This window comes from Gossypium raimondii, chromosome 1, assembly GCF_025698545.1.
Source record: "Gossypium raimondii isolate GPD5lz chromosome 1, ASM2569854v1, whole genome shotgun sequence".
Taxonomy (NCBI): domain Eukaryota; kingdom Viridiplantae; phylum Streptophyta; class Magnoliopsida; order Malvales; family Malvaceae; genus Gossypium; species Gossypium raimondii.
The window spans coordinates 45,611,924-45,638,240 of NC_068565.1; the positions used below are offsets into that span (position 1 = coordinate 45,611,924).

General features: G+C 33.2%; 1 protein-coding gene across 1 annotated transcript; it reads left to right on the top strand.

Annotated features, from left to right (window-relative positions):
- Positions 1 to 21,537: 21,537 nt before the first annotated feature.
- LOC105786058 (potassium transporter 5) lies at positions 21,538 to 24,927 on the top strand. Its single transcript, XM_012612321.2, has 9 exons — positions 21,538 to 21,753; positions 21,832 to 22,054; positions 22,133 to 22,381; positions 22,502 to 22,540; positions 22,619 to 22,879; positions 22,969 to 23,021; positions 23,124 to 23,238; positions 23,330 to 23,584; positions 23,726 to 24,927. The coding sequence occupies exons 1-9, from the start codon at positions 21,562 to 21,564 to the stop codon at positions 24,787 to 24,789; spliced, it is 2,451 nt and encodes an 816-aa protein (XP_012467775.1). The 5' UTR covers positions 21,538 to 21,561; the 3' UTR covers positions 24,790 to 24,927.
- The last annotated feature ends 1,390 nt before the right edge of the window (positions 24,928 to 26,317 follow it).

Below are 26,317 nucleotides of genomic sequence, written 5' to 3' on the forward strand. Positions count from 1 at the left end.
ATACTTTAAATTTTATTGCACTTCCAGTTCAGTCCCCTGCTTATTTAATTAAGTCCCTATAGTTGTTGTTATTTTAATTTTTACACTTTTAAGTTGCATAATTTATGTTTTTACCCTCGAATTTCTTGATTATTTTATTTTGGTCCTTTATTTTTAAATGTTAATAATATTAGTACTATTTTATTTTGGATATAATTATATTATCATCATACCTTTTATATTATTTGACTATTATTATTGTCGAAACCATTTTTTGATAAAAGGGGTCGTCAACTTTAATTTTGAAAACGAAAACAAACATGGTAGTCGCCACCAATCTTTTTTTGATGAAGAGTGATCGGGTCACCTCGTAAAACAGTTGTTTTTAATAAACTGTTTGAATTTATTAAAACAATGATTTTGGTCTGCGAAATTCAGAAAAACAGGTTCGGGAGTCGGTTACGTACGAGGAAGGATTAGCACCCACGTAACGCCCAAAAATTGGTACCTAGTTGATTAATTAATGTCTTAGTGTCGGAATTTCAAAACTTTGAAGAAATTTAAAATACGATCCTTTGTTAAAATTCTTAAATAAATCAAAATGTATGTTAAAGACCCTTCTATCTTGAGATAACAAGATGTCACATCCAGTAAGTTAGGATACAACACCTCGAATCCTCGAGAATAAACTTTTTTTATTTTTTTATTCCAAAACTCACATATTTTAATTTTAAAAGGATATTCAGTCATTCAGGTTCAATGGAAAAAAATTGAAACCCAGTAAGTTAGGGCACGACTTCTCGCATTTCTAAATACCGAACATTGCCTTATTTTGGAAATTTTCTCTAGATAACAAGATGCCACGTCCAGTAAGTTAGGATACAACACCTCGAATCCTCGAGAATAAACTTTTCTTTCATTTTTTTATTCCAATACTCACGTATTTTAATTTTAAAAGGATATTTGGTCATTTAGGTTCAACGAGAAAAAATCAAAACCTAGTTAGTTAGGGCACGACTTCTCGCATTTCGAAATACCGAACATTGCATTATTTTGGAAATTTTCTTTATTATAAAATTTTGAACGACGTTTATTTCCTTTTGAAGTATGGTGTTAATATGCATAACGGAATAATAAATACGATAATGTAAATAAAATAATACGAGAAAAACAAAAATAAGTAAAAATAATAATAAAAGACAAACCAATTATATATATAATAAGTAAATAAACAAAAAATTAAACATTTTAAAAAATAATAATGGACACATAAATGAATAAATAAAGAAATATTAAGTAAAACAATTTAATAATGATAATAATAAACAAATAAATAAAAATATAGAAATGAAATGAAAATAAAAATATAAAAAATACGATAAAAATTGAAGACAATTTTAAATACTAAAGCACCAAGAAATAATAACTATGTATTTAAATGGATAGATAAAATAGTAAAAATATAAAAATAAAACACAAAATATATATAAGGAAAATAATAATAGTATTAATAATATTACATTAATTAACTTAATAATAAAATAGCAAAAATAACAAAAAGGACTAAATTGAACTTTAAAACAGAAATTTGGGGCAAATCAAAAACAAATAAAAAGGCAAGGGACCAAGTTGAACACGCAAATAACAAGGAGGGACCAAATGGGCAATAATCCCGTCCCTCCAAAACGCACAGCTTCAAGGTGGACCAAATTGAAATCTGAAAGAAATTCCAGGGCAAAATTAAAAAAAAAAGAAAAACTCAAGTATAAACAATAAAAAAGATGGAAGGGTCGAACGTGCAAATAGGCCTTTCGTTTAAAAACACACGGATCCTGCGGAGCAGGTCGGGTCGGGGCGTGTTTCTGGCCAAAACGGCATCGTTTTGGTGCCTGAAAGGCCTGCTCAAAACGGTGTCGTTTTGCTGGCCTATATATATCATTTTTTGACAAAAAAAAGCATTTAACCTTTTTTTCAAAAAAAAAAAACTAAAAACTCTCTCCCCCTCTCTGGCAGAAGCCTAGAATCCGGCGAAGGGGGCCGCCGTGGCTCCGCCGTGTACGGTGGTCAGACGCCCAGGTAAGTTTCTGTTTCCTTTTTTATATTATATATTATATATATTTAGTTTATTTTTAAAACAAAGGGAAATAAAAAAAATTTGAATATAAACAGTTTTAAAAAACGAAAATAAAGAAAATAAAAAATAACTTTTCGCACGTTTCTATTTTTTTTATCTGCTTTGCTTTTTGCTCTTTTTGTGCTTGAATGTCTTTTTGTATTTCAATAAAAATCTCCCCTTTACAATACATTTAGATTCGGCCTTTATAGCCGATTTTTACATATTATTTTTACTATTTTCTTGTTGTTTGATGCGTGTTTGCTCTTATTTGTAGGGAGTGGTTGGCTTAGTTGGTGGTGGCAGAGGCAGCGACGGCAGAGGAGAGGTTGATGGTGCCAGAGATTAGGAGGCTAGGGTTTCTTTTTCTGTTTAGGTTGTAGGCTTGTTGGGCCTTGGGGTTTTTTATTATTATTTTGGGCCATTGGGTCTTGTAAATGGACTTGGTAATTTGGATTTTTTATTTATTTTTTGGTTTTATTTATTTGGTTCTAGGCTCGGGCAAATTGGGCCTACTACAGCTGCCCCTCTTTACTCGTTGTCGTGTAACGAGAATGGAGCAAAGACTTTTAAGAAGGATCAATTTCGCCCGGTCTTGCCGAATCTTGACTTCTTGGTGCCTTTTCTCTTCAGTTAGCCTCATTCCAATCCACTGGTCTTGTTGCTTCAATCCACTCCACTACACTTCAAAAAGATACAGCTTGTAGCTTCAATCCACTCTGTTGTAACTTCAAGGGGACGAGATTTGTTGTTTTAGCCTGCTCCACTGCAACGTCGATGAGATAAGACTTGTTGCTTCAACCTGCTCTACTACGACTTCAGGGAGATAAGGTTTGATATGATAATATCCGCTATCTACAGTCTGCTCCACTACAACTTTAGGGAGATAAGACTCATTATGGTAGATTTAATCCGACCTACTGCAACTTCAGAGATATAAGATTCATCGTTTTAATCCGCTCCACTGCAACTTCAGAGAGATAGGATTAATAGCTTCAATCTGCTCCACTGCAACTTTAGGGAGATAATATTGGTTATCTTCAGTCTGCTCCAGTGCAACTTCAGGAAGATAAGACTTGTTATGGTAGACTTAATCCGACCTACTGCAACTTCAGAGGTATAGGATTCATTGTTTTAATCCGCTCTACTGCAACTTTAGGGAGATAGGATTAATAGCTTCAATCTGCTCCACTGCAACTTCAAGGAGATAAGATTGGTATCTTCAACCTGCTCCACTGCAACTTTAGGGAGATAAGGTTGTTTATCTTCAATCTGCTTCACTACAACTTCAGGGAGATAAGACTTGTTATGGTAGACTTAATCCGACCTACTACAACTTTAGAGGTATAGGATTCATCGTTTTAATCCGCTCCACTGCAACTTCAGGGAGATAGGATTAATAGCTTCAATCTGCTCCACTGCAACTTTAGAAAGATAAGATTGGTATCTTCAACTTGCTCCACTGCAACTTTAGGGAGATAAGGTTTGTTATCTTTAGTCTTGATCTATTCTGCTGCAACGCCAGGGAAACAAGATTCGCTGCCTTTAGCTTTAATCTGTTCCACTGTAACGCCAAGGAGATAGGATTCGCTGCCTTCAGCTTTAATCCGCTCCACTTCAGCTTTAATCTATTCCACTGCAATGTCAGGGAAATAAGATTCGCTACCTTTAGCTTTAATCTGTTCCACTGCAAAGCCAGGGAAATAATATTTGCTGCCTTCAGCTTTAATCTGCTCCGCTGCAACGCTAAGGAAACAAGATTTGCTACCTTTAGCTTTAATATGTTCCACTGTAACGCCAAGGAGATGGGATTCGCTGCCTTCAGCTTTAATCTTCCCCACTTCAGCTTTAATCTATTCCACTGTAACGCCAAGGAAATAAGATAATATGTTCCACTGCAACGCCAGGGAAATAAGAGGGAAATAAGATTCGTTGCCTTCAGTCTACTGCACTGTAACTTTAGGGAGATAAGACTGGTGTCTTCAATCCACCCCACTTCAACTTCAGAGAGATAGGATTTGTGGTTTCACTGATCTGTTCTCTAGGGAACATGACTTGTAGAGTCTCTTTCATGGGCCTATTTATGCCTAGTGATTAGGATGTTATGATCAAAATGAATCAAAATCTCCTAACTAAATCTGCATGTATAAATGCAAAATGTCATGAAACTGATCCCTTAATGTTTGAGTTGTTATTGCTCGTTATTCATTAAGGCTTTATTACCAACTCGTCAGAACGCCATCTTGTTCGGCTGGTTACACTCATATATTACATAATCGGATTGCCTCCACTATAATTTTTAAGGTTCAATCTACTGTAATTTTGGGACATAAAACTTGAACCATCCTCCTCCCACTATAATTTAGGAGTATAAGATCTGGCACTTTCTCAATCCTCTTCTACTGCAATTCAAGGATACAGAATGTGAATCTCTTTGGCCTTACACCATTCCCAAGGTGTCATACCAAATGTTTATGCACAATTGTAGAACTTTTTTCAACAAGAAAACCTCTTCTTATCACTCGGTGATAATTTCTTGTTTGTTCATTGAAGCTTTGTCACCAACACGACATCTTGTCATTTTTTTCCAATCAATGTTTTGACAACAAAATTCGAAAGGATAGTCTTAATTTAGACTTTTCCTTCTTAGACATTTCAACCTTTAAACTTGATGCGTTCTAAGCAATAGTCATGTTTCAGGTTCCTGTATTATTTTGAAGCCTTTCAGAGTAATATGCAAAACTCTTTTTGCTTGAATATTATTAGTCCATTAATCGTTATTTTAATGGAAAATGCTTGAAAGAGATTATCACAATGGACAAGATGAAATTTTATTGAGAGTAAAGCTCAAAATGAATAAATTAATCAAGATAGTAAATTTTGCTAAGCTATAAAATGAATAAGATAAAAACAGGTATCCCAGATATCGCAGCATGAGCTTCTCTACACAAAACTTCTTGAGGACCCTTTGAACTTGATACGTGTTTAGAAGTCCTAAAAGACTTTATTGATGCCCCAAGATGTAGCATCCCTCCTTCTTGTTAATTCAGAGAGGATAAGACTACCACATGCCCCACCTCTGATCAAAATTTGAATTGCCCTTTTACTGGGTTTTCAATTCAAAACCTCTTTGGTCTTAAGGCGCTATTTGCGGGTTTTCACCTTGGCCTCTATTTTTTCTTTTTCTTTTCTTCTTCTTCTTTCTTTTTTTTTTGAAATGTTTCTTGATTGAATCTGAACTCATAGGATTAGGCATGTCCTTATTATCCCTTCTGATCAAAATCAACACTTTTCCAGATAAGGCCTTCCATATTAGGTCTTTCCCAATTTGGCATCCACTTTCTTATGAAGTTATTTTTGTTTGAGAAGGATCTTCTTCAATACCAGGTCCCTCTCATGGAATCCTTTAGGGCGAACTTTTTTTTTAGCTCGCATTATTTTCTTTTGGCACATTTGACCATAACAGATAACTTTAAACATTCCTCTTCAATCGAGATTAGATTCAAAAAAAACTCAAAGAGAAAGAATCTTCTCTTTAATAGGCAAAATCGCGATAAACCAAAGAGAAAGGCACTGCCCCGGCAGAGTTTTTTTTTTGCCTCCACTGCACTGTTCACTTTGGGGTGATATGATGTTAATCTTGAATAGACTGCAAACTTTTGATATCGTGCGATTGTTCAAATTTAGTGCATTGTCAGATATGATCCTTTTTGGCATTCCATATCGACGTATGATTTTTTTCAAAAATTTGCTAACTGTCGAATTTGTGTCATTAGTATATGAAGCCCATTTAGTGAAGATGAATTGATGACTACAAGAAGGTTTTGGTGAGATTGGCCCAATGACATCCATGCCCTACATAGAGAAAAGCCATGGATTCCATTGATTCTTTGTAAGGTAGGATCTATTTTTCGTCTTGTTCTACCATCTTTAACAAATCAGGAGATAAGCTACAATTTTGGTCATCTTCAAAGTCTCGAGGTTCCTCTGGACACATATCTTGCTCAAAAGGAGGTTCTGATTCAATAGCAGTGTCGCTCATATCATTGATATCTAGAGACCTGTTATAAGGACGAAGGTAGATCCAAAGAATAAAAAAATCTAAGAATATTTATCTATATAGTATGATTATGAATGAAGTGGAAACAATGAAAGAATATTTTCTAGAAGTAAGAAACAAAGATGCATTTTATTGAAATAAAGATATTGGACATAAGTCTATCTCACAAAAGGATTCTTATTGCTCCTAGGCTTAGAGCAACAAGCGTGTTTTGGACATTACTCTGAATTAGGTCTAAAAAATACAGGGATCTCTTCCACAGTCCCATTATTCAAAACACTCCATGATAAACTCTTTCCCTGGCTCTCTCTTCGGATATTGCGTTAACGTTCAGATTCCCCAATATTCCTCATGGGCCTTTAACTTCTTTAAAGAATTCCAACTCTTTATTATTCATTAGGCTCTGCACCAAAGCTTTGAATTCAGTGCACTCCTGGATTTAATGACCATCTTCAGCGTGGAACTCATAGTAGCTCCTCATCCCTTTTAGTCTTTTCTCTGAATTATGAATGATTAATCACATGTCTATCATTTGTTTCAAATCCCATTTCAGTGGGGCTTTTACTTCTGCAACATTGGTTTGGGTTTTATTTCCTCTATTTCCAATTATCGTATTTACCTCTGGGTCTGGATGACTGGGTAACGAATTTCCTGCCACATTAGGTCCTGATGGATCTCCAAACTTCACGATGCCCATCTTAATGAACCTTTCAACTAACTTTTTAAAACTAGTGCAGTTTTCAATTGAGTGCCATGTTATTCTCGCGTGGTATTTGCATTAGGTGTTCGTATCAAACTATTTTGGAAACAGAGGTTGCACTGATTCCGAGTAGAACAGAGATACCACATGTGCATCAAATAAATTTTGATACAACACTCTATATGTCATCGGGATGGGTGTGAACTGGAGATGTAACACCCCTTACCCGTGTTCCTTGCCGAAACAGAGTATAAGGTATTACTAGAACTCAAACACTTATAGTTTTTTTTATAAAAATTTCAGCAGCATTTCAGCTTGTTTTTACATAAAACCCCCTGCAACTTTCCAAAAACAATTTCAAACAACTTCAATATTTCCAACCAATTATAGATATATGTTCAGACATAATTTTTCCATTAATAATCACAAACATATTAAACCGAACAACACTATATATATATTTATACCACATCACATAAAGTCATCTATACATGCCATATTTCAAAATATTAATTACAAAATACCCAAAAATTTGATGATAGTGTGGATGATTTCCTGACTTCGTCCGATTTCCGAGCTGGCTGATGTCACTATAATCAAGGGAAAATAAAAACGAGTAAGCATATAGCTTAGTAAGTAAACATATGACAAATAAATAAATTTCCCACATGATTTCATAGCAACATAATTTTAGTCACACATAAATTTCAAGGTTCGTTTAATTTCCAGCAAACTGTCTTTCTGCGTCACAGACGCTAATTTATTTTTATCTGGAGCTACAGGACTCTAAATTAAGTTCCGTAAATTTTCCCCAAAACTAGACTCATATAACTTTCCACCATACAATTTTCAGAATTTTTTATTTAGCCAATTAGTACATTTTATTTTTTAAAGATTCCCCTGTTTCACTACCCAACGGTTCTGACCTCTCTTTACTAAAATTTACTTAACTCTCTGTAAAAAATTCAAAAAATGGTCTCATTTCTTTGTATTAAAAATAGACTCAATAAGGAATCCAGGCATATAAATTTCAGGCCATAATTATTTTTTTACAATTTTTGGTGATTTTCCAAAGTTGGAACAGGGGATTTCGAAATCAATCCAGCCCTGTCTCAAATAAATTCAAATATCCCCAAATATACAAAAGATTGCTCTGTTTCTTTCATATGAAAATAGACTCACTAAGCTTTAATTTCATATATTATTCAACCTCCAATTCATTTTCCGCCATTTATGGTGATTTTTCAAAGTTGCCCAACTGCCGTTGTTCAAAACAGTTTTATATTTAATTTGCTCTTTTGTAGTTTTTAATACTTCCTCTTACCTTATGCATGGGTTGACTATGTATCAAACACAATATTCCTCCCATAAATTTGTCCACCATACATAAATATTCACCTTTCCAATTTCCTCATTGAGCACTCGGAATGTTAACCGTTATCGGTGGATTCAGCACTTAGCAACCACCAGTGATTCGGGGAATCAGCATTTAGCAACCCCTTTCACATTCAAAGATATGGTGGAATCAGCACTTAGCAACCACCAATCATTCGGGGAATCAGCACTTAGCAACCCCTTGGGGGAATCAGCACTTAGCAACCCCCTTCACATTTAAAGATACGGTGGAATCAACAATTAGCAGCCACCAATGAATCGGGGAATCAGCACTTAGCAACCCCTTGGGGGAATCAGCACTTAGCAACCACCAATGAATAGGGGAATCAGCACTTAGCAACCCCTTGGGGGAATCAGCACTTAGCAACCCCCTTTTTATTCAATGTAATCCGGCCTATTCCGAGTGTTCAACCGGAAACCGTGTTTTTCAACACTTTACCACATTTCCCCACTTAGCCACATTTTTAGTATCCTTGCCAAATATTTATTCTATGTTCAAATAAATCTCAACACATATCAAATAATATCAAAATAATGCATTATTTCACATGTTTACTTACCTCAGTGCAAAATATCAAAATTTTACAATTTACTCCACTACTTTCTCTTTTCCTCGTTTGAGGTAGTCTTCTCGTCTTTCTTGATCTATAATAGCAAATTTAACTCATTTAACGTTCACATTTATTAAAATAATCCACCACCCAACTTTTTGAAAAATTACAATATTTCCCCAAACTTTTGCATAATTACACTTTTGTCCCCAAGCTCGAAAATTAAACTTCATCTCTTATTCTTATGTTTTATGACATGCTGAACATTTTTCCCTTCTATGGCAACATCAAATTCCCACTCTAACACACACTTTTGAACATTAGGTATTTTTTTACCGATTATGTCTATTTACCCGTTTTCGCTTAAAATCGCTTAGCAAAAGTTATTTAACATAATTTCTAGCTTCATATTCTACCATAAAACGGCAAAATAAACACATTTCACCTATGGGTATTTTTCCAAATATGAACCCTAACACGAATTATTGCTAGAATAAGCTAAACCGAGCTACGAGGATTCCAAAAATGCGAAGAACATTAAAAACGGGGCTAGGGTGCACTTACTATGAGCTTGAGAAAGCAAAGAAACCCTAGCTATGGTGTCCCTTAAAATTCGGCAGCAACTTATGGAGAAGATGATGATTTTTGTCATATTTTTCCCATTTTATTCTTTTTATTACCAAATGACTAAAATGCCCCCATTTAAAAAAATCTATTTCAGCCATTTCTTATGTCTATTTTTGTCCATCAATTACTAATGGTCTAATTACCACATAAGGACCCCCAACTTATAATTTTATATCAATTAGACACTTCTAACATATAGAACTCAATTTTTGCACTTTTTACAATTTAGTCCTTTTACTAAATTGAGTGCCCAAACGTCGAAATTTTTTAACGAAATTTTTATGAAATTTTTCCGTAAAATTGTAGACCATAAAAATATAATAATAGTCATATTTTCCCTTGTCGGATTTGTGGTCCCGAAACCACTGTTCCGACTAGGCCCAGAATCGGGCTGTTACAGGAGACTTTCTGTGTTTGGCTTTGAGTTAGATTCTTGCCTTGAAGTGCTTTGATAGCTAGCTGTTATGGCCTTCGGTTGGCCAACAGTGACCGATTTGGGATACCCTTTATTATATATGCTCAGGTTATTCACTTCATTTTTCTTATTCTTTGGGGTTGATTTTTTTACGCTTTCCCCCGCATCTATCTTCCCACTTCTTATTGTGTTTTGAATCATCTCGCCAGACATTACTATATTTGAGAAGCTCATGGTGGTGCTTCCAATATATAGTTAGTGAATGGGGCTTTCAGAGTGTTGATGAAAAGCATCATGGTTTCTTTTTCCAAAATAGGTGGCTGAACTTGTGTCGCTACCTTTCTCCATCTTTGGGCATATTGCTTGAAGCTCTCACCTTACTTCTTTTCCATATTTTGCAGTGTAATTCTGTCAGGTGTCATGTCTGTTACATGGTTTTATTGCTTCATGAAAACCTGTGCCAAGTCCTTTCATGAGTGTATTTTGGCACGGCTCAGTTGGTTGTACCATTTGGCAGCCGACCCCATAAGACTATCTTGGAAGCAATGAATTAATAGTTGATCGTTATTAACGTATCCTGTCATTCTTCGGCAGAACATCGTGATGTGAGCTTCAGGACAACTAGTCCCATTATATTTTTCAAATTCTAGAGTCTTAAATTTTAACGGGAGGACTAAATCTGGGACCAAACTCAGATCCATAGCGTCAACCCTGCAATGGTAATCAGTATTTTCCATTGCTCTGAGTTTTTCCTTCAACCACTTGTACTAATCTTCGAGTTGTTTTGGCAATTCCACCTTTGCTTTTTCCATTTCATCTAGATCAGGAACTACAGGATTGGTTGGATTGTCCCCCGGATTGGAACTTGGGCCTGTTTGGTAATTCATCGGAGCCAAGGCACCAGCCTGATACTGTTGGGGTCTGATAGTAACGGGTCCCCCTTGAGGGTATGCCTCCGGTTATGCCTGGGTATATATCGAGGTAAAACTTGGGGGATGAATAGGATCCTCATTATCATCCCCTGAGTTAACCACAGTGATTTTCCCTTTTTCACGTTCTCCAGCCAGCAATTGTGCCAATTGGCTTATCATAGTCCTTTGGGATTCCAGTATCTGATCCTTCATCTCCTGTTGTACTTTCGCTAACTGTTCTTTCAATTGGTCTTGCATCTCTTTTTGAATATGTTCTAGCCTTTCCAATATTTGGTCCATTATTTTGGTTTTGGCGCGAGTACTGTAACGATGTTCAGTTGGTTGACTTTTGTTGGTTTCCAAATTAACTCTGAAATGATTTCGTTTAATTAAGGTCTTTTAATGAAATTTAATGCATGCAATGAAATGCAGATTCATGAATGCAAAAAGAGACGTTGATTTTGATTTTGATTCAATTTCTATTAGAACAACTTTACTAGAAAACAGATATCTTTACATAAAGCGGATATATATACGGCTTTGCCCTTATACTCTAGGCAAAGTCATCGATCCTTTTCTTCATACGGATGTTTAAAATGAATCTCGTAAATTTTTTAATGGATGCCTCTACTAGCTCCTTTTTCCTTGATCTGGGCCGCGACTCATTTCTCTTTCATTCTCATGATGCTCGTTAGCTTCTTTAAAAAGGTCAAAACATTGACAACTCTCGAATAATCTCTGTCAACTTGAATCTTCAAGCAAGAAGCAAAGTCGTGTACTCATTCATCGGACTATCACCCTTCTCTCGTTATGTTTTCTCGGACCATATTCGGACGACCGCATTGTTTTCCACTTTATCAAGAAATCTGTTTTCCATGACAAGCTCTCTATTTAGCAACTGAACGTGAATCAACACCTCTTTTCTATGATGGAAATGCAATGCAATCATAACCAACACAAAAGAAAATAACTTAATACAAAACAAAAGCAAGTAAGAAAGAAATAAATAGAGCACCTATTCGGGTGACCACTAAGGGTTTGGCGTAGTTCTACCTAGGGTAGGCTCTTAGGGCTCACTATATGCGATTTGATTCTAAAGTAAAAGTACCTGAACCAGCAGATTCCTCAATCCTCACCCATTATAGGCTAATATGGATCGAGTTCAATTCAAGGGAATAAATTTCCCTATGGCTGCACGGAGATGAAAATCTCACGAAGACATAGGTACAGATGTATCCCGAAAATGATCCACTATCCTGCACGGATGTGAAAACCTCACGAAGAAATAGTTTCTCACTCCCACTTAAAAGGGTATAACCGAACGATTATCCAAATGCAATATGTAAAAATATGTCGAAAGACTTGAAAAAATAAAGCAAATACAGCAAAATGACGCAAACTAAAAAAATGAAATGCAACGAAAGGATCGTAAATTTAAACCAAATTATCAACTTTTCAAAAAAAGACAAGAAATAATCAACTCATGGCTTGACTCTCTTATTTTGTCCCCAGCGGAGTCGCCAAACTATCGAAACCATTTTTTTGATAAAAGGGGTCGCCGAATTTAATTTTGAAAATGAAAACGAACATGGGAGTCGCCACCAATCTTTTTTTGATGAGGTGTGATCGGGTCACCTCATAAAACGGTTGTTTTTAATAAACGGTTTGGATTTATTAAAACAATGCTTTTGGTTTGCGAAATTTAGAAAAACATGTTCGGGAGTCGGTTACGTATGAGTAAGGATTAACACCCTTGTAACGCATAAAAATTGGTACCTAGTTGATTAATTAATGTCTTAGTGTCGAAATTTCAAAACTTTGAAGAAATTTAAAATACGACCCTTTGTTAAAATTTTTAAATAAATCAAAATGTATGTTAAAAACCCTTCTATCTCGAGATAACAAAATGTCACATCCAGTAAGTTAGGATACAACACCTCGAATCCTCGAGAATAAACTTTTTTATTTTTTTTATTCCAATACTCACGTATTTTAATTTTAAAAGGATATTCAGTCATTCAGGTTCAACGAAAAAAAATCAGAACCCAGTAAGTTCGGGCACGACTTCTCGCATTTCTAAATACCGAACATTGCCTTATTTTGGAAATTTTCTCGAGATAACAAGATGTCACGTCCAGTAAGTTAGGATACAACACCTTGAATCCTCGATAATAAACTTTTCTTTTATTTTTTATTCTAATACTCACGTATTTTAATTTTAAAAGGATATTCGGTCATTTAGGTTCAATGAGAAAAAATTGAAACCCAGTAAGTTAGGGCACGACTTCTCGCATTTCTAAATACCGAACATTGCCTTATTTTGGAAATTTTCTTTATTATAAAAATTTGAACGACGTGTATTTCCTTTTGAAGTATGGTGTTAATATGCATAACGGAATAATAAATACGATAATGTAAATAAAAATAATACGAGTAAAAACAAAAATAAGTAAAAAGTAATAAAAAATACAAACCAATTATATATATAATAATAAGTAAATAAACAAATAAAAATTAAACATTTAAAAAATAATAATGGACACATAAATGAATAAATAAAGAAATATTAAGTAAAACAGTTTAATAATGATAATAATAATAAAATAAATAAATAAAAATCTAGAAATGAAATGAAAATAAAAATTATAAAAAATACGATAAAATGAAGACATTTTAAATACTAAAGCACCAAGAAATAATAACTATGTATTTAAACGGATAAATAAAAATAGTAAAAATATAAAAGTAGAAACACAAAATATATATAAGGAAAATAATAATAGTAATAATAATATTACATTAATTAATTTAATAATAAAATAGCAAAAATAACAAAAAGGACTAAATTGAACTTTAAAACAGAAATTTGGGGCAAATAAAAAACAAATAAAAAGGCAAGGGACCAAGTTGAACGCGCAAATAACAAGGAGGGACCAAATAGGCAATAATCCCGTCCCTCCAAAACGCACAGCTTTAAGGTGGACCAAATTGAAATCTGAAAGAAATTCCAAGGCAAATTAAAAAAAAAACTCAATTATAAACAATAAAAAAGATGAAAGGGTCAAACGTGCAAATAGGCCTTTCGTTTAAAAACACACGGATCCTGCGGAGCGGGTCGGGTCGGCGCGCGGGTCAGGCCAAAACGGCGTCGTTTTGCTGGCCTATATATATATATATATATATAAATTTTTTGACAAAAAAATTAGTTAACCCCTGTTTTAGAAAAAAAAACTAAAAACTCTCTCCCCCTCTCTGGAGAAGCCTAGAATCTGGCGAAGGGGGCCGTCATGGCTCCGCCGCGCCTCCGCCTTGTACAGTGGTCGGACGCCCAAGTAAGTTTCCGTTTCTTTTTTTTTTATATATTATATATTATATATATTTAGTTTATTTTTAAAACAAAGGGAAATAAAAAAACTTGAATATAAACAGTTTTAAAAAACGAAAATAAAGAAAATAAAAAATGACCTTTCGCACGTTTCTAGTTTTTTTTATCTACTTTGCTTTTTGCTCTTTTTGTGCTTGAATCTCTTTTTGTATTTCAAGAAAAATCCCCCCCTTTACAATACATTTAGATTCGACATTTATAGCCGATTTTTATATATTATTTTTACTATTTTTTTGCTGTTTGATGCGTGTTTGCTCTCATTTGCAGGGAGTGGTTGGCGTAGTTGGTGGTGGCAGAGGTGGCAACGGCAAAGGAGTGGTTGATGGTGGCAGAGATTAGGAGGCTAGGGTTTCTTTTTCTGTTTAGGTTGTAGGCTTGTTGGGCCTTAGGGTTTTTTTTATTATTTTGGGCCATTGGGTCTTGTAAATGGACTTGGTAATTTGGATTATTTATTTATTTATTGGTTTTATTTATTTGGTTTTGGGCCCTGGCAAATTGGGCCTACTACAATTATCATTATTATATAGTATTATTAATTGAATAATAATAATAATAATTTCTTATTATTGTATTCGTTATATTATTGTCATTTTATTTTATTATTTATGTTGTTATTTTGTTAATGTCATAATTTTGCCATCATCGTGTATTGTAAATATTTTTGCATACATTCATATGTTTTTCTGCTCAAACACATAAGAAATAATTTAAGACCGAGGCAATGTTCTTTATTTAGGGAATTCGAGGGGTCGTGCTCCTAACTTACGGAGTATGACTTTCTCCTCGAACCGAAGTAATCGAATATCCCATTTAAAATGAAAATGCATAAGGTTTAGTTAATAATTAAATGATGAGCGTACTTATTTTCAAGAATTCAAGATTTTGTGCCCCAACTTACGGGACATGGCTTTTCGTCTTGATCGACCCGAAATAAGAAAACCTCATTAAAATTTAATTTAGGCGTCATCAAATAACATCATGCAAAGAAATGATCGTATCTTAAATTTTCTTTGAATTCTCAATTCTCGACACTAAGACATCAAGTAATCAACTAGGTACCAATTTTAGGTGTTATGAGGGTGTTAATCCTTCCTCATACGTAACTGACTCCCGAAACCATTTCCTAGATTTCGTAGACCAAAAATTATTGTTTTAGTAAATCTAACCTATTATTAAAATGATCAAATTTCGAGGTGATCCAATCACACCTAATAAAAAGGGTTGGTGGCAACTTCATCTTTGTTTATTTAAAATAATAATAATAATAAGTCAATTTCAAAAAAAAGGTTTCGACATCAATATTAGTAAATGTATTTGAAATGATCATTGAATATATGAACTTGCACATTTGGCGTATTAATTGTATAGCATCATTTAATTTTAACTTGAGCATTTTAAATGTATTATGTTTTGTTTTTATATTCAGATTATAGAAATGCCATTGAGTTGTATTCAGCGTAAGATTTTATTTTCCTGTGCGTAGGTTAGGTACTTAACGACTCGACCATCGACTCATCATCTAGTAGCAATCGCAAACTCAAGTGTTGGTGATGTGATCATTTTGGTCTTGGTATGTACCTAGGATGTCTTGTGGTTAAAATGATCATTTTGTATTTCGTTGGCATTTTGGAGATTATGTATATAGATGTATATGTATGTGATGGAAATAATCATGTTGATGTCTTGTCAGGTAGTTTGGTTCATATGTCTTATGATTTAATGGTTGAGAAATGTTGTGCTATGTGATGTGGTTTGGTTGATACTTAGTTATGGAATGGTGGATGGTATGCTTAGGTTATGTATTGGAAATGAATTGGTAAGTTTGATGCTTAAAACATGAGATTGTTTGAATGGTTATTTGATGCTCGATTTGGTAATACTGAAAGTGCCATTGTAGGTTTATTAGGTTGGTATGAATGTGGTCTTTGGTTGGTTTTTAATTTGTTAATTGAGGTGCCAACTGTGACATACTGGCTAGGCATTTGGGTTGGTTGTTATAAATGATGATTTTGGTTTGATTTTGATACTTTTGAATTGGATTGGATGTGGTTTGAATAGTTGCTTGTTTCCTAAGTGTATGTAGGTTGAATAGCTTGTTTTGGAAGGTAATTTTAGGTACACACGACTGTGTGCCTTACACAGCTTAAGACACGATTGTATGGCCTGTAGGATTTGGTTGATTTTTGGTGCACATGGTCACAGTCTGTTACATGGCCCAACAACACGACCGTGTGACATATTTTTGAATGTTTACACTATTGACTCACACGACCTTGGTGAGTGTAAACGGCCGTGTAACTCCAACCCCACACGGCATCAGTTTGTTGCATGGTTTGCCTACATGACTGTGTGTCCTATCTCACATGGCTTTAGCATCTCCACACGGTTAGGGGACATGGCCATGTGACTCTTGTTTACAGATTTTTTCCATCTTTTTGTTTTAGTTTCAATTTGATCCCTATTTGTTGTCGGGTTGGTTTTAAGCTTTCGTAAGCTCGATATTAACCCAAAATTGATTAAACTACATGATATAATTGCTCATATGTGATGAATTGATATCTATTTAAGATTTTTGAACTATAAATGTTTGAAAATGTTTTGTATTTGTTAGTTCGACGGCTGGATCGGGTAAAAGGTGTTACAAAACCGATAAGTGATCCAAATAACTGTTGAATAAAATCATTCACTGAGCAAGGTTCTATAAACGTAAGACCGTTGCATCTTAATCGTGTTAACAAATATCATATATTAATTTTCTCCTTACTTTACTCATGACATTATTTTGCATTTAATCTTTCCGTTCGTTTCTATTCCAACAATATTTAGAATGGAACTAATTTTGAGTAAGCATTATGTAATTAGCCATTCTAGAATGGAACTAATTTTGAGTAAGCATGATGTAATTAGCCATTCTGATTTAAATTTGCATAAAGTAATGATTCCTTTACACCATCAAATCTGGCTGCCGTGGGTAACCTCCTTTTTTATCCTTGGCATATTCTTTTGCTTGTACACCTCAACCACCTCTTCAGTCTTAACCCATAAAAGATTTTCTACCGTTGGATTGGAAAGTGTATATAACAAAAACGAGGATTTGTACTGCCACCCTATAAATAAAAAATGACTAGATAAAAAACATTAAAAATTGAGTTTGGCGTCCATACTTTATATTTGTGGAATTATTGAACTAAATTATTATTATTTTCTGTATCCAGAAGATGTAAGCCTCCCAGTACTTTTTCCTAAATTTGGAGAAGGAATTTTAATCCTAATTAAAAAATAAATGGTTAAATTGTACCATAAGTCTTTATATTCTTCATAAATTTAGTATTTACTACTTATTATTTTAATTTTAATTTTAAAATTTTAATCATTTTATTTTTCAGATTTTAAATTTCAAATTTAACTATTAACATTTCTTTTTTTGTTAAATCTATTAATGCGACATTTTAAAGTAAAAAAAATTCACTTGTTAGTCATGTAATTAAAAAATTTATAATAAATATGAATTTAACAAAATAATTTTAATAGTGTTAACAGTTAAACTTAAATTTTAAAATCTAAAATGTAGAAAGACTAAAATCCTAAAAATAAAAATACTAAAACTAAATTTTAAATTTTAAAAATATAAAATTTATAACATATTTTAAGAAAATAATAAAATGCTCCAAATGCAAACTTGTGATCGCTGAGAAAGGGAAATAAATTAAATGAAATAAGGTGCCATAAAAATGGTAATGAAGAGGCTAATGTATAACATTAATATCAATGCATAATTATTCAAGTAAAGTTTCAAATTTTGAACCACATGTGATGGTTTAATGGTTAATGGTGTTTACCACCCCATGTATGATTTAAGTTCGAGTAGCGTAAGTTGTGCTTATTGTTCAAGCTTTACTTTATTATTGTAATTCACCATTATATATTTATAAATTTCAAATTTGGTTAAAAGGTTTTCAAACATTTGGGTTAATGTATAGCACCAATATCAATATAAAATTATTCAAGTTTTAAAATTTCTTTGAACTCACATATATTTGTAAACTAGTTTTTTTCTTTTTACTGACATGATGCACAGGTGTATTATGTATATAAATTATTTAAAATATGATATATTTATAATGTTTTAAATATTATGGAAAATTTTTATTAAGATACACATGGTATTAAAATAAATTTTAAAATATTATATTTATGTATTAAAATATATTTTCAAAGTTATACCGTTTGAAAAATAAAAATTAAATCATAAAATTAAATAATAATCATTGTAGAATTAATTTATGTTGGTTGTTCCACACTTTTTACAATTTTGTCAGCAATATATCAATAATGTAATAAGATATTTTATTAATTAAACAATTAAGAGAAATGTATTAAGTTAAATAATTATATTAAATCCGTGTTCAAGGATAAAAAAATATGCGAGGCCCGAGGTATACGAAGTAATTTAATAATCTAAACAAAAATATGTTTTTAATTAGGATAAATTACTAAATTAAGTTTTAAAGAATACTAGTAATAAAATAAATAATTGTTAGAGTTGTGTGACTCATATTCCTGTTAAAAAAATAGCAAGAAAGGAGGATCTATGGGGTGAAGGCCGAGAGCCGACGGTGCAAGTAGAATCCATATATAAGTATAATTATTTTATTTAATATTGATTTGAATAAGGTGTTTCAACCATACTGCATTGCTTCTATTAGACTTTGATTAAAATAAGATTTTTAAACCTATAAATAGACGTAATTGTCTCTCCTCTTGTGTCATTCGACTGATACAATTTTTTAGATATTGATACAAATTTTTAACTGCTACTTAGTATCGACAATACGTCTGAAAAAGTATCTAAAAATATCAAATTTAGATATTTGTACCTTGCCGAAGAAAGAAAACTTGGTATATACGTTTGGAATAGATTCCATTTTGAGAGAGTTGAAAAAGCACTATCTCGTTGAAAGGTTCTATACATCTGCCCTTTCTCAATGCATTTCTTTAGACAAACACTCCGTTTTTTCGGCTTTTTAGATGGTAAATATTTCTCAGAACATGGAGTATAAATCAAACCCATGTTTAAATTGAAATTGAGATACTGATGCAAGTTCTTATCTTCTGAATCAGATGGATTCATATGACGTACAAAAAGTTCACGCCCATCTTTATCTCTAAAGATAGGGTGCCCAAACCACCGAACGACTATTTCATCCCCGTTGTTCATTGAACCTGCTTTGAATAATCCTCCTTTTGCTGGATTATTGCCAATGTAATCATAAAAGACTAATTTTTTAGGAAGTTTAGACTAAGCTTATGATAAACTTTGATTTTCGGCTAACCTAGCACTAACCCTTCGATATATTTCTTGTTTGAAGTTCGAATTCAATAGTTAGTGAATTTTTCTCCTTCACTACATGTGGTTTTTCTCAAAAAAATTTTTATGTAAAATTTGTGTGTTTTTTTCTTTCTCTTTCTTTACGATTCATGATCATTATTGATGTTCGATTTTTATATTAATCACTATAAAAAATTTATTGATTTCAAAAAAAAAAAAATGATATGAACCCGTGAGGAAACTGCCCAGCACCTTCCAACAATTTCGTACTTCTTCAGTTGACTTTACATTTTTTATTTTGTAATTTTTAAGAAGTCAATGTCATTCGCCATCAAGATGGTGAATTAAATGATTTTTTTTAGGTTACTAAACTTATTGAATTCTCAAGCAAAGTGGAAAAAAGTAATTTACATTATTAGTCATTAAATTGTGAGTAAATTTTCGTTTTAATCACTTAATTAAAAAATTACTATTTGATTATTAAATTATCAAAAGTTTCGTTTAAGTCATTGAGTTATTAAAATTAATGTTATGTGGACTCTCTTTCTCCTTCTCTTCTATAGTTTAGTTTTTTTGATAAAACGACTTTAGACGTCACGAATTTACGAATCAAAAGTCAAACAGCTTTTTTTCCAATCTTTGATACTAATTGTCAGATCAACTTGGATATAAAATATATTCTTCTACTTATTGATCGGTGTTGATCTACCGTACCGATCGTTGAATTGTGACTTAGAGCTCACTGGTAAAGTTTTATTTTTTTTAAAGAAAATTTTAAATAATTTAATAGTTTAAATGAACAAATTTGAATAATTAAATTATAAATATTTTTAATTAAGTGAGCAGAATAGGTTGATTGAGAATTTCAGCTGTATTTGTCTTGTAGTGGTATTGAGAAAAAGAAGAATTATTGCAATAATGCAGGACAATATATTAGTTTTTCTCATTCCATCTCACTTTCAATGACATAGGCCACGTTGGTGATGAAAAGTCAGCATTATTTTAATATTATTTGGTTCTCCTTGAAATTTAAATTTGACTTTTCCTTATTGCTCCCCATTTTTACTTGTTTTTTCTTATTGGAGAAGAGGATATTTGAACCCTAAATATTAGCCCATCAACATAAAATTTCTTTTAAAAGGTGGATATAATATATATATATATATATATATATACCCTAAAAAGTTTCTGAAATATTTTAATTTCATATGGAAAACTTACCCTTCATCAAATAAGTAAGAATACTACTGTTCAATGTTATCATGTTCCTATAACTTAATTTCTTCTATGAAAGCCATTTTAATAGATCCTATGATAACATAATCTTCCCTTCCTAGCCTAAAGGTACAACATAGGACATACTTCCAACACTAATTTATTAAAATAATATGTCTAACGTTGTACATTTATTTGGAAAGAGAAGGAAAAAGAACATTAATTTATCATATTTTTATTTTAGACCTAGCATATATTATTGAGTTTTACTAATTTTCTCTAACAAAAATGTTTGAATGGAATTTATTTTATTGAAAAGAAATCTATTTATGTCCATATAATTTTATATATAATTAATATTTAAACACGTTTATAAAACATTAATCATAAAATCATATTAATTTTACATGGATATAAAAAAATTTGTAGCCTCCGTTTTCACTATGTAAATTCATAAGGTAGTACCAACTTATTTTATATTATCTTATTGCATTATTAAATGATAGTTTTACTTTTTTAACCAAAATAATAAAATATTCCAAAAAAAAAAAGAAATGCTAAAGAGAAAAACTCCAAATTAACTTCTATGCCAAGATGGAAATCAAGGTATAAAATTGAGATAACTTAGAAATTAAAATCCCTATTTAAGTTTTAAAAAAAAAGAATTTTCCTATTTGTAAATAATTTTTTACAGAAGTGAACTATTAAAATAAATAAAAATAATTTTTTTAATGCTGTTCACATGTTGCATTATGCCATTCATTCATAAATTAAATTATAAATCCATTAATTAAGTTAAGCTTGAATCCAGATCGTTTGACCTTAATGCCTATAAATAAATTGCCTACCCTTCACTTCATTTCTCACCGTCATCGCAACTTATGGAAGAGAACAAACCAGGTATGGCCGAGAATGTGGAGAAAGGTGAGGAGATAGAGATGGCAGTAGCAGAAGCTGATAAAAACCGACTAAAAGAACGAAAGTTCTCGTGGGCCAAGCTGCACCGTGTGGATTCTCTCAATTTGGAGGCTGGCAGACTTTCATTTTCTTCAACCAAGTCCCCCCATTCCAAGGTTGTCGCTCCGGACTACACTCATTTATTTATTGCCTAAACCTACAAACTTTTGTTTACTTTATGTAATTTTGTATAGGTGGATTGGATGAGGACGTTGAGTTTAGCATTTCAGTCTATTGGAGTGATATACGGAGATATTGGAACATCTCCACTTTATGTATACGCCAGTACTTTCACTGACGGTATTGGTCACCAAGATAACCTTATTGCGGTTCTTTCCCTCATCATCTACTCCATAGTTCTAATCCCTTTTTTTAAGTATGCATTCCTCGTCTTGAGAGCCAATGACAACGGTGAAGGTAAAATTAAATAGAGTTATTCCTACCTAGCTACGCGGTCAGCGCTATCTACCATACTTAATTTATATGATTGATCAGGTGGAACGTTTGCGCTGTATTCTTTGTTGTGCCGACATGTGAAACTGAGCTTACTTCCGAATCAACAACCGGAGGATAGAGAGCTGTCTAACTACCAGTTGGACACTCCATCCAGCCAGCTGAATCGAGCATATAAAATTAGAGGAAAGATGGAGAACAGTTTAAAAGCCAAACTTACTATTTTCGTGGTCACTATCCTTGCGACTTCAATGGTTATAGGTGATGGGGTTTTGACCCCATCTATCTCAGGTATTCCCTACATATCTGCTCACAATTTGTCACTACCATCGACTCAATCAAGACAGTGCGTTTATTAACCATTTGCTTATAACTCATTTACATTAATATAATATTCTTTCTTTTCCACAGTTCTTTCTGCGGTTGGTGGCATCGATTCCTTGGGGCAAGGTATAACTCTTACTTCTTCAACCATTTTTTGCCTGCATAAATACACGTATTGACGTGAAATGATTGAATAATATTCAGACGCTGTGGTGGGAATTTCTGTGGCAATTCTGGTCATCCTGTTCTGCGTTCAACGATTTGGAACTGACAAAGTGGGATATTCATTTGCCCCAGTCATATGCCTGTGGTTTACCTTGCTAAGTGGCATTGGTTTGTACAACCTCTTCACATATGATTGGGGTGTATTACGTGCGTTTAATCCGTTGTATATAGTGGATTACTTCAAAAGACGCGGTAAGGACGGGTGGATATCACTTGGAGGAGTAGTACTTTGCATTACAGGTGAGTGCTTCCAGCTTTTACTTCATTTCTTTTTGTCATTTTGATACCCTTCCCTTTTATGTCTAAATTCTATGGACATTTGACAATAGGAACTGAGGCTATGTTTGCTGATCTGGGTCACTTCAATGTTCGAGCAGTTCAAGTAAGTTATTTACTTCACGCAACCCGTGGAAAATAGGATGGTTTGATAGGAAACTATTGTACATATATGTTATTCAACATTTGTTTGTGCATGGATCTGCAGATTAGTTTCTCCACTATTACCTTGCCTGCTTTACTTACTGTATATAGTGGCCAAGCTGCCTACCTCACAAAACACCCTGAACACGTTGGGGACACTTTCTACAAATCTATTCCAGGTAAACATCTTTTGTTAAGACGAGTATGAAAAGGGATGCTTCGAAAACAAGTTTTGTTATGAACAATGTATTTTATTTGGATATTATGTAGATCCAATCTATTGGCCAACATTTGTGGTAGCTGTAGCTGCTTCCATCATTGCAAGCCAAGCTATGATATCAGGAGCATTTTCAATTATCTCTCAGTCGTTAACACTGGGATGTTTTCCAAGAGTTAAGGTGGTCCACACCTCCACTGAGTATGAGGGGCAGGTTTATATACCAGAAGTCAACTACATGCTCATGATTGCCTGTGTTGCAGTCACCGTTGGGTTCAGAACCACAGAAAATATCGGTCACGCATATGGTAATTAAGCTCGTAACCCAAATTTCAAAAAATTTGAAATGCAAAACTTAAAATTTTATTCTGAAGCTTATTTGGGTATATGAGTTGTAGTTAAGTGAAATTAATATCAAGGATAACACTTCATTTCTCTTCGGTTTACAGGAATTGCTGTTGTAGCTGTAATGGTGATCACAACATGTATGGTTACACTTATCATGCTTGTTATATGGAAGACAAACATATTATGGATTGCTCTCTTCTGTGTGTTCTTCGGCACTATAGAGACCATATATCTCTCATCAGTCTTGTATAAATTCGTTGAAGGTGGCTACCTTCCACTGGTCTTCTCACTTATCCTAATGACAATCATGGGAATATGGCACTACGTGCACCAAAAAAGATACGAATTTGAGCTCAACAATAAGGTTTCAAAGGAATACATTAAGCAACTGGTGGAAGATCCAAGGATAAACCGGGTACCAGGAATCGGTCTTTTGTACTCGGAGTTGGTTCAAGGCATACCTCCCATATTTCCTCATTTCATTTCCAGCATTCCTTCTATCCATTCAGTTCTAGTCTTTGTCTCCATTAAGAAACTTCCAATCAGCAAGGTAACACTAGAGGAGCGTTTTCTCTTCAGACATGTGGAGCCAAGAGAGTATCGAATGTTCCGTTGTGTTGTAAGATATGGTTATAAGGATTTCATGGGAACACCTGTAGAGTTTGAGCAACAACTGGTTGAGAAGTTGAAGGAATTCATTCGTCATGAATATTTCATGGCTGAAGGAGAGGCCGCAGCTGTAGAGAACTCGCCCCAGAGCTCCAATATTCTAGCAAATCAAGGAAAAGACAAAGGAAGTAGTAGAAGGGCTGTTTTTGTGGAGGAAACACTGAACCAGCTCAACCAATGTCATCGTTCCTCAGCCTCCATCCAGTCATTCAATGTGGCCAAATCAAATAACTCGTCGAGTGGGATCATATCAGCAGCACCACCCATACCGGGGGCTGAAGAAGAGATTCAGTTTGTTCAGAAAGCAAAGGATGAAGGAATTATTTACCTCCTAGGAGAAGCTGAAGTGATGGCTAAACCCAATTCTTCCTACACAAAGAGGATGATTGTGGATTATGGCTATAAGTTTCTGAGGAGAAACTTCAGTCAAGGGGAGAAAGTGATGATGATACCACAAACCAGACTTCTAAGGGTTGGAATGGCGTACGAGATTTAGAGGACTTGATGAAAAGCTGAGTGAGTTTACATATAATATATATGTAAGTATAGTGTGGTAACTTTGTCAATAAAATATATCTTTGCTTCGGGTTAATAAAAATTGCAATGCTACTACACACGCAGTTGTTAAGCACAACACATTTATGGCACCCATATGTTTATATGATCTTTAATACTTCAATATAATGCTAAAACAAACCCAAAAAAAAAAAAAATTGATACTGGAATTAAGTCAAGAAAATATAAGCAAAAATTGAGTAATAATGATGAGGATAAATTAAATTATGATTTTTTTAGGGGTAAGCTAATAATCACTCAATTATAGTAAAATTTTATTTTAGGCATTTAAAATAAAATATATATAATTTAAGCACTCACGTTACATAATTTGATCATTTTGATCGCTCTCGTTAAAATCACAAATGACAAGCTGACGTGACAGTTAAAAAATAAGTATAATAACAAATTTAACCCTCAACTTTCACATATTATATCTGTCGACACCATTTTTTTGAAAAAACAAAAATTAGTTGTTGATTTTAAAAAAATGAAAAATTGGGAGTCGCCACCAATCTTTTATTGAGGTGTGATTGGATCACCTAAAAACGACTTTGATCTACGAGTTTTAAAAAAACGGATCCGGGAGTCGGATACGTACGAGGAAGGATTAGCACCCTCGTAATACCCAAAAATTGATACCTAGTTGATTAATTAGTGTCTTAATGTCGAGAGTTAAAAAATATGATCCTTAGTAAAAACTTAAAAAATGTGTTACTTATTAAGACTCTTCTCATTTCGGAGAAAGAAAATGTCACACCCAATGCGTTAGGGCACGATATTCTACTTCTTCAAAAATGAGTTTGTCCAAAATACTTGTGTAATAAAATTTAAAAGAATATTCATTTGTTTAAGGTTTATAAAGAAATCGCGGCATAATACATTAGGGCACAATTTCTCAAAATTCTAAACATTGAATATTTCCTTTATTATTTTTTAGGGAAAAAAATTTTCATCTCGAGAAATCAACGCGTCACATCCAATACGTTAGGACACGACATGTTTAATTCCCGATAACAAGCTTTTATTTTGTTTGATTAAAGAGCATTCTCGATAATTAGATTCAACGAAGAAAATTAGAACCCAATACGTTAGGGCTCAATCCTTTCGAAGATCCTAAATACAAGTATTGCCTTTATTTTTCAAAGTTTTCTATTTTTAAGAATTCGAGTAAAAAACGGTGTAATGCTATATTTGATGCATGAATAAATGCCGCTTTAACGAATAATGAATACAACAATGATATAGGAATAATATGAACAACAAATACACAAAATTAATACAAATAAAAAAATCAATGACATGCAAAATATCAAATAAATGAGCAAGATAAAGAGACATTCTTTTAAAATATAAATGAAAACACAAATAAATAAAAGAGTGAAAAAAATAAAGAATATAAGGTGTGTGCATAATATATACATTGAAATTATGAAGAATAAAAACACACATATGGATTTATATATACG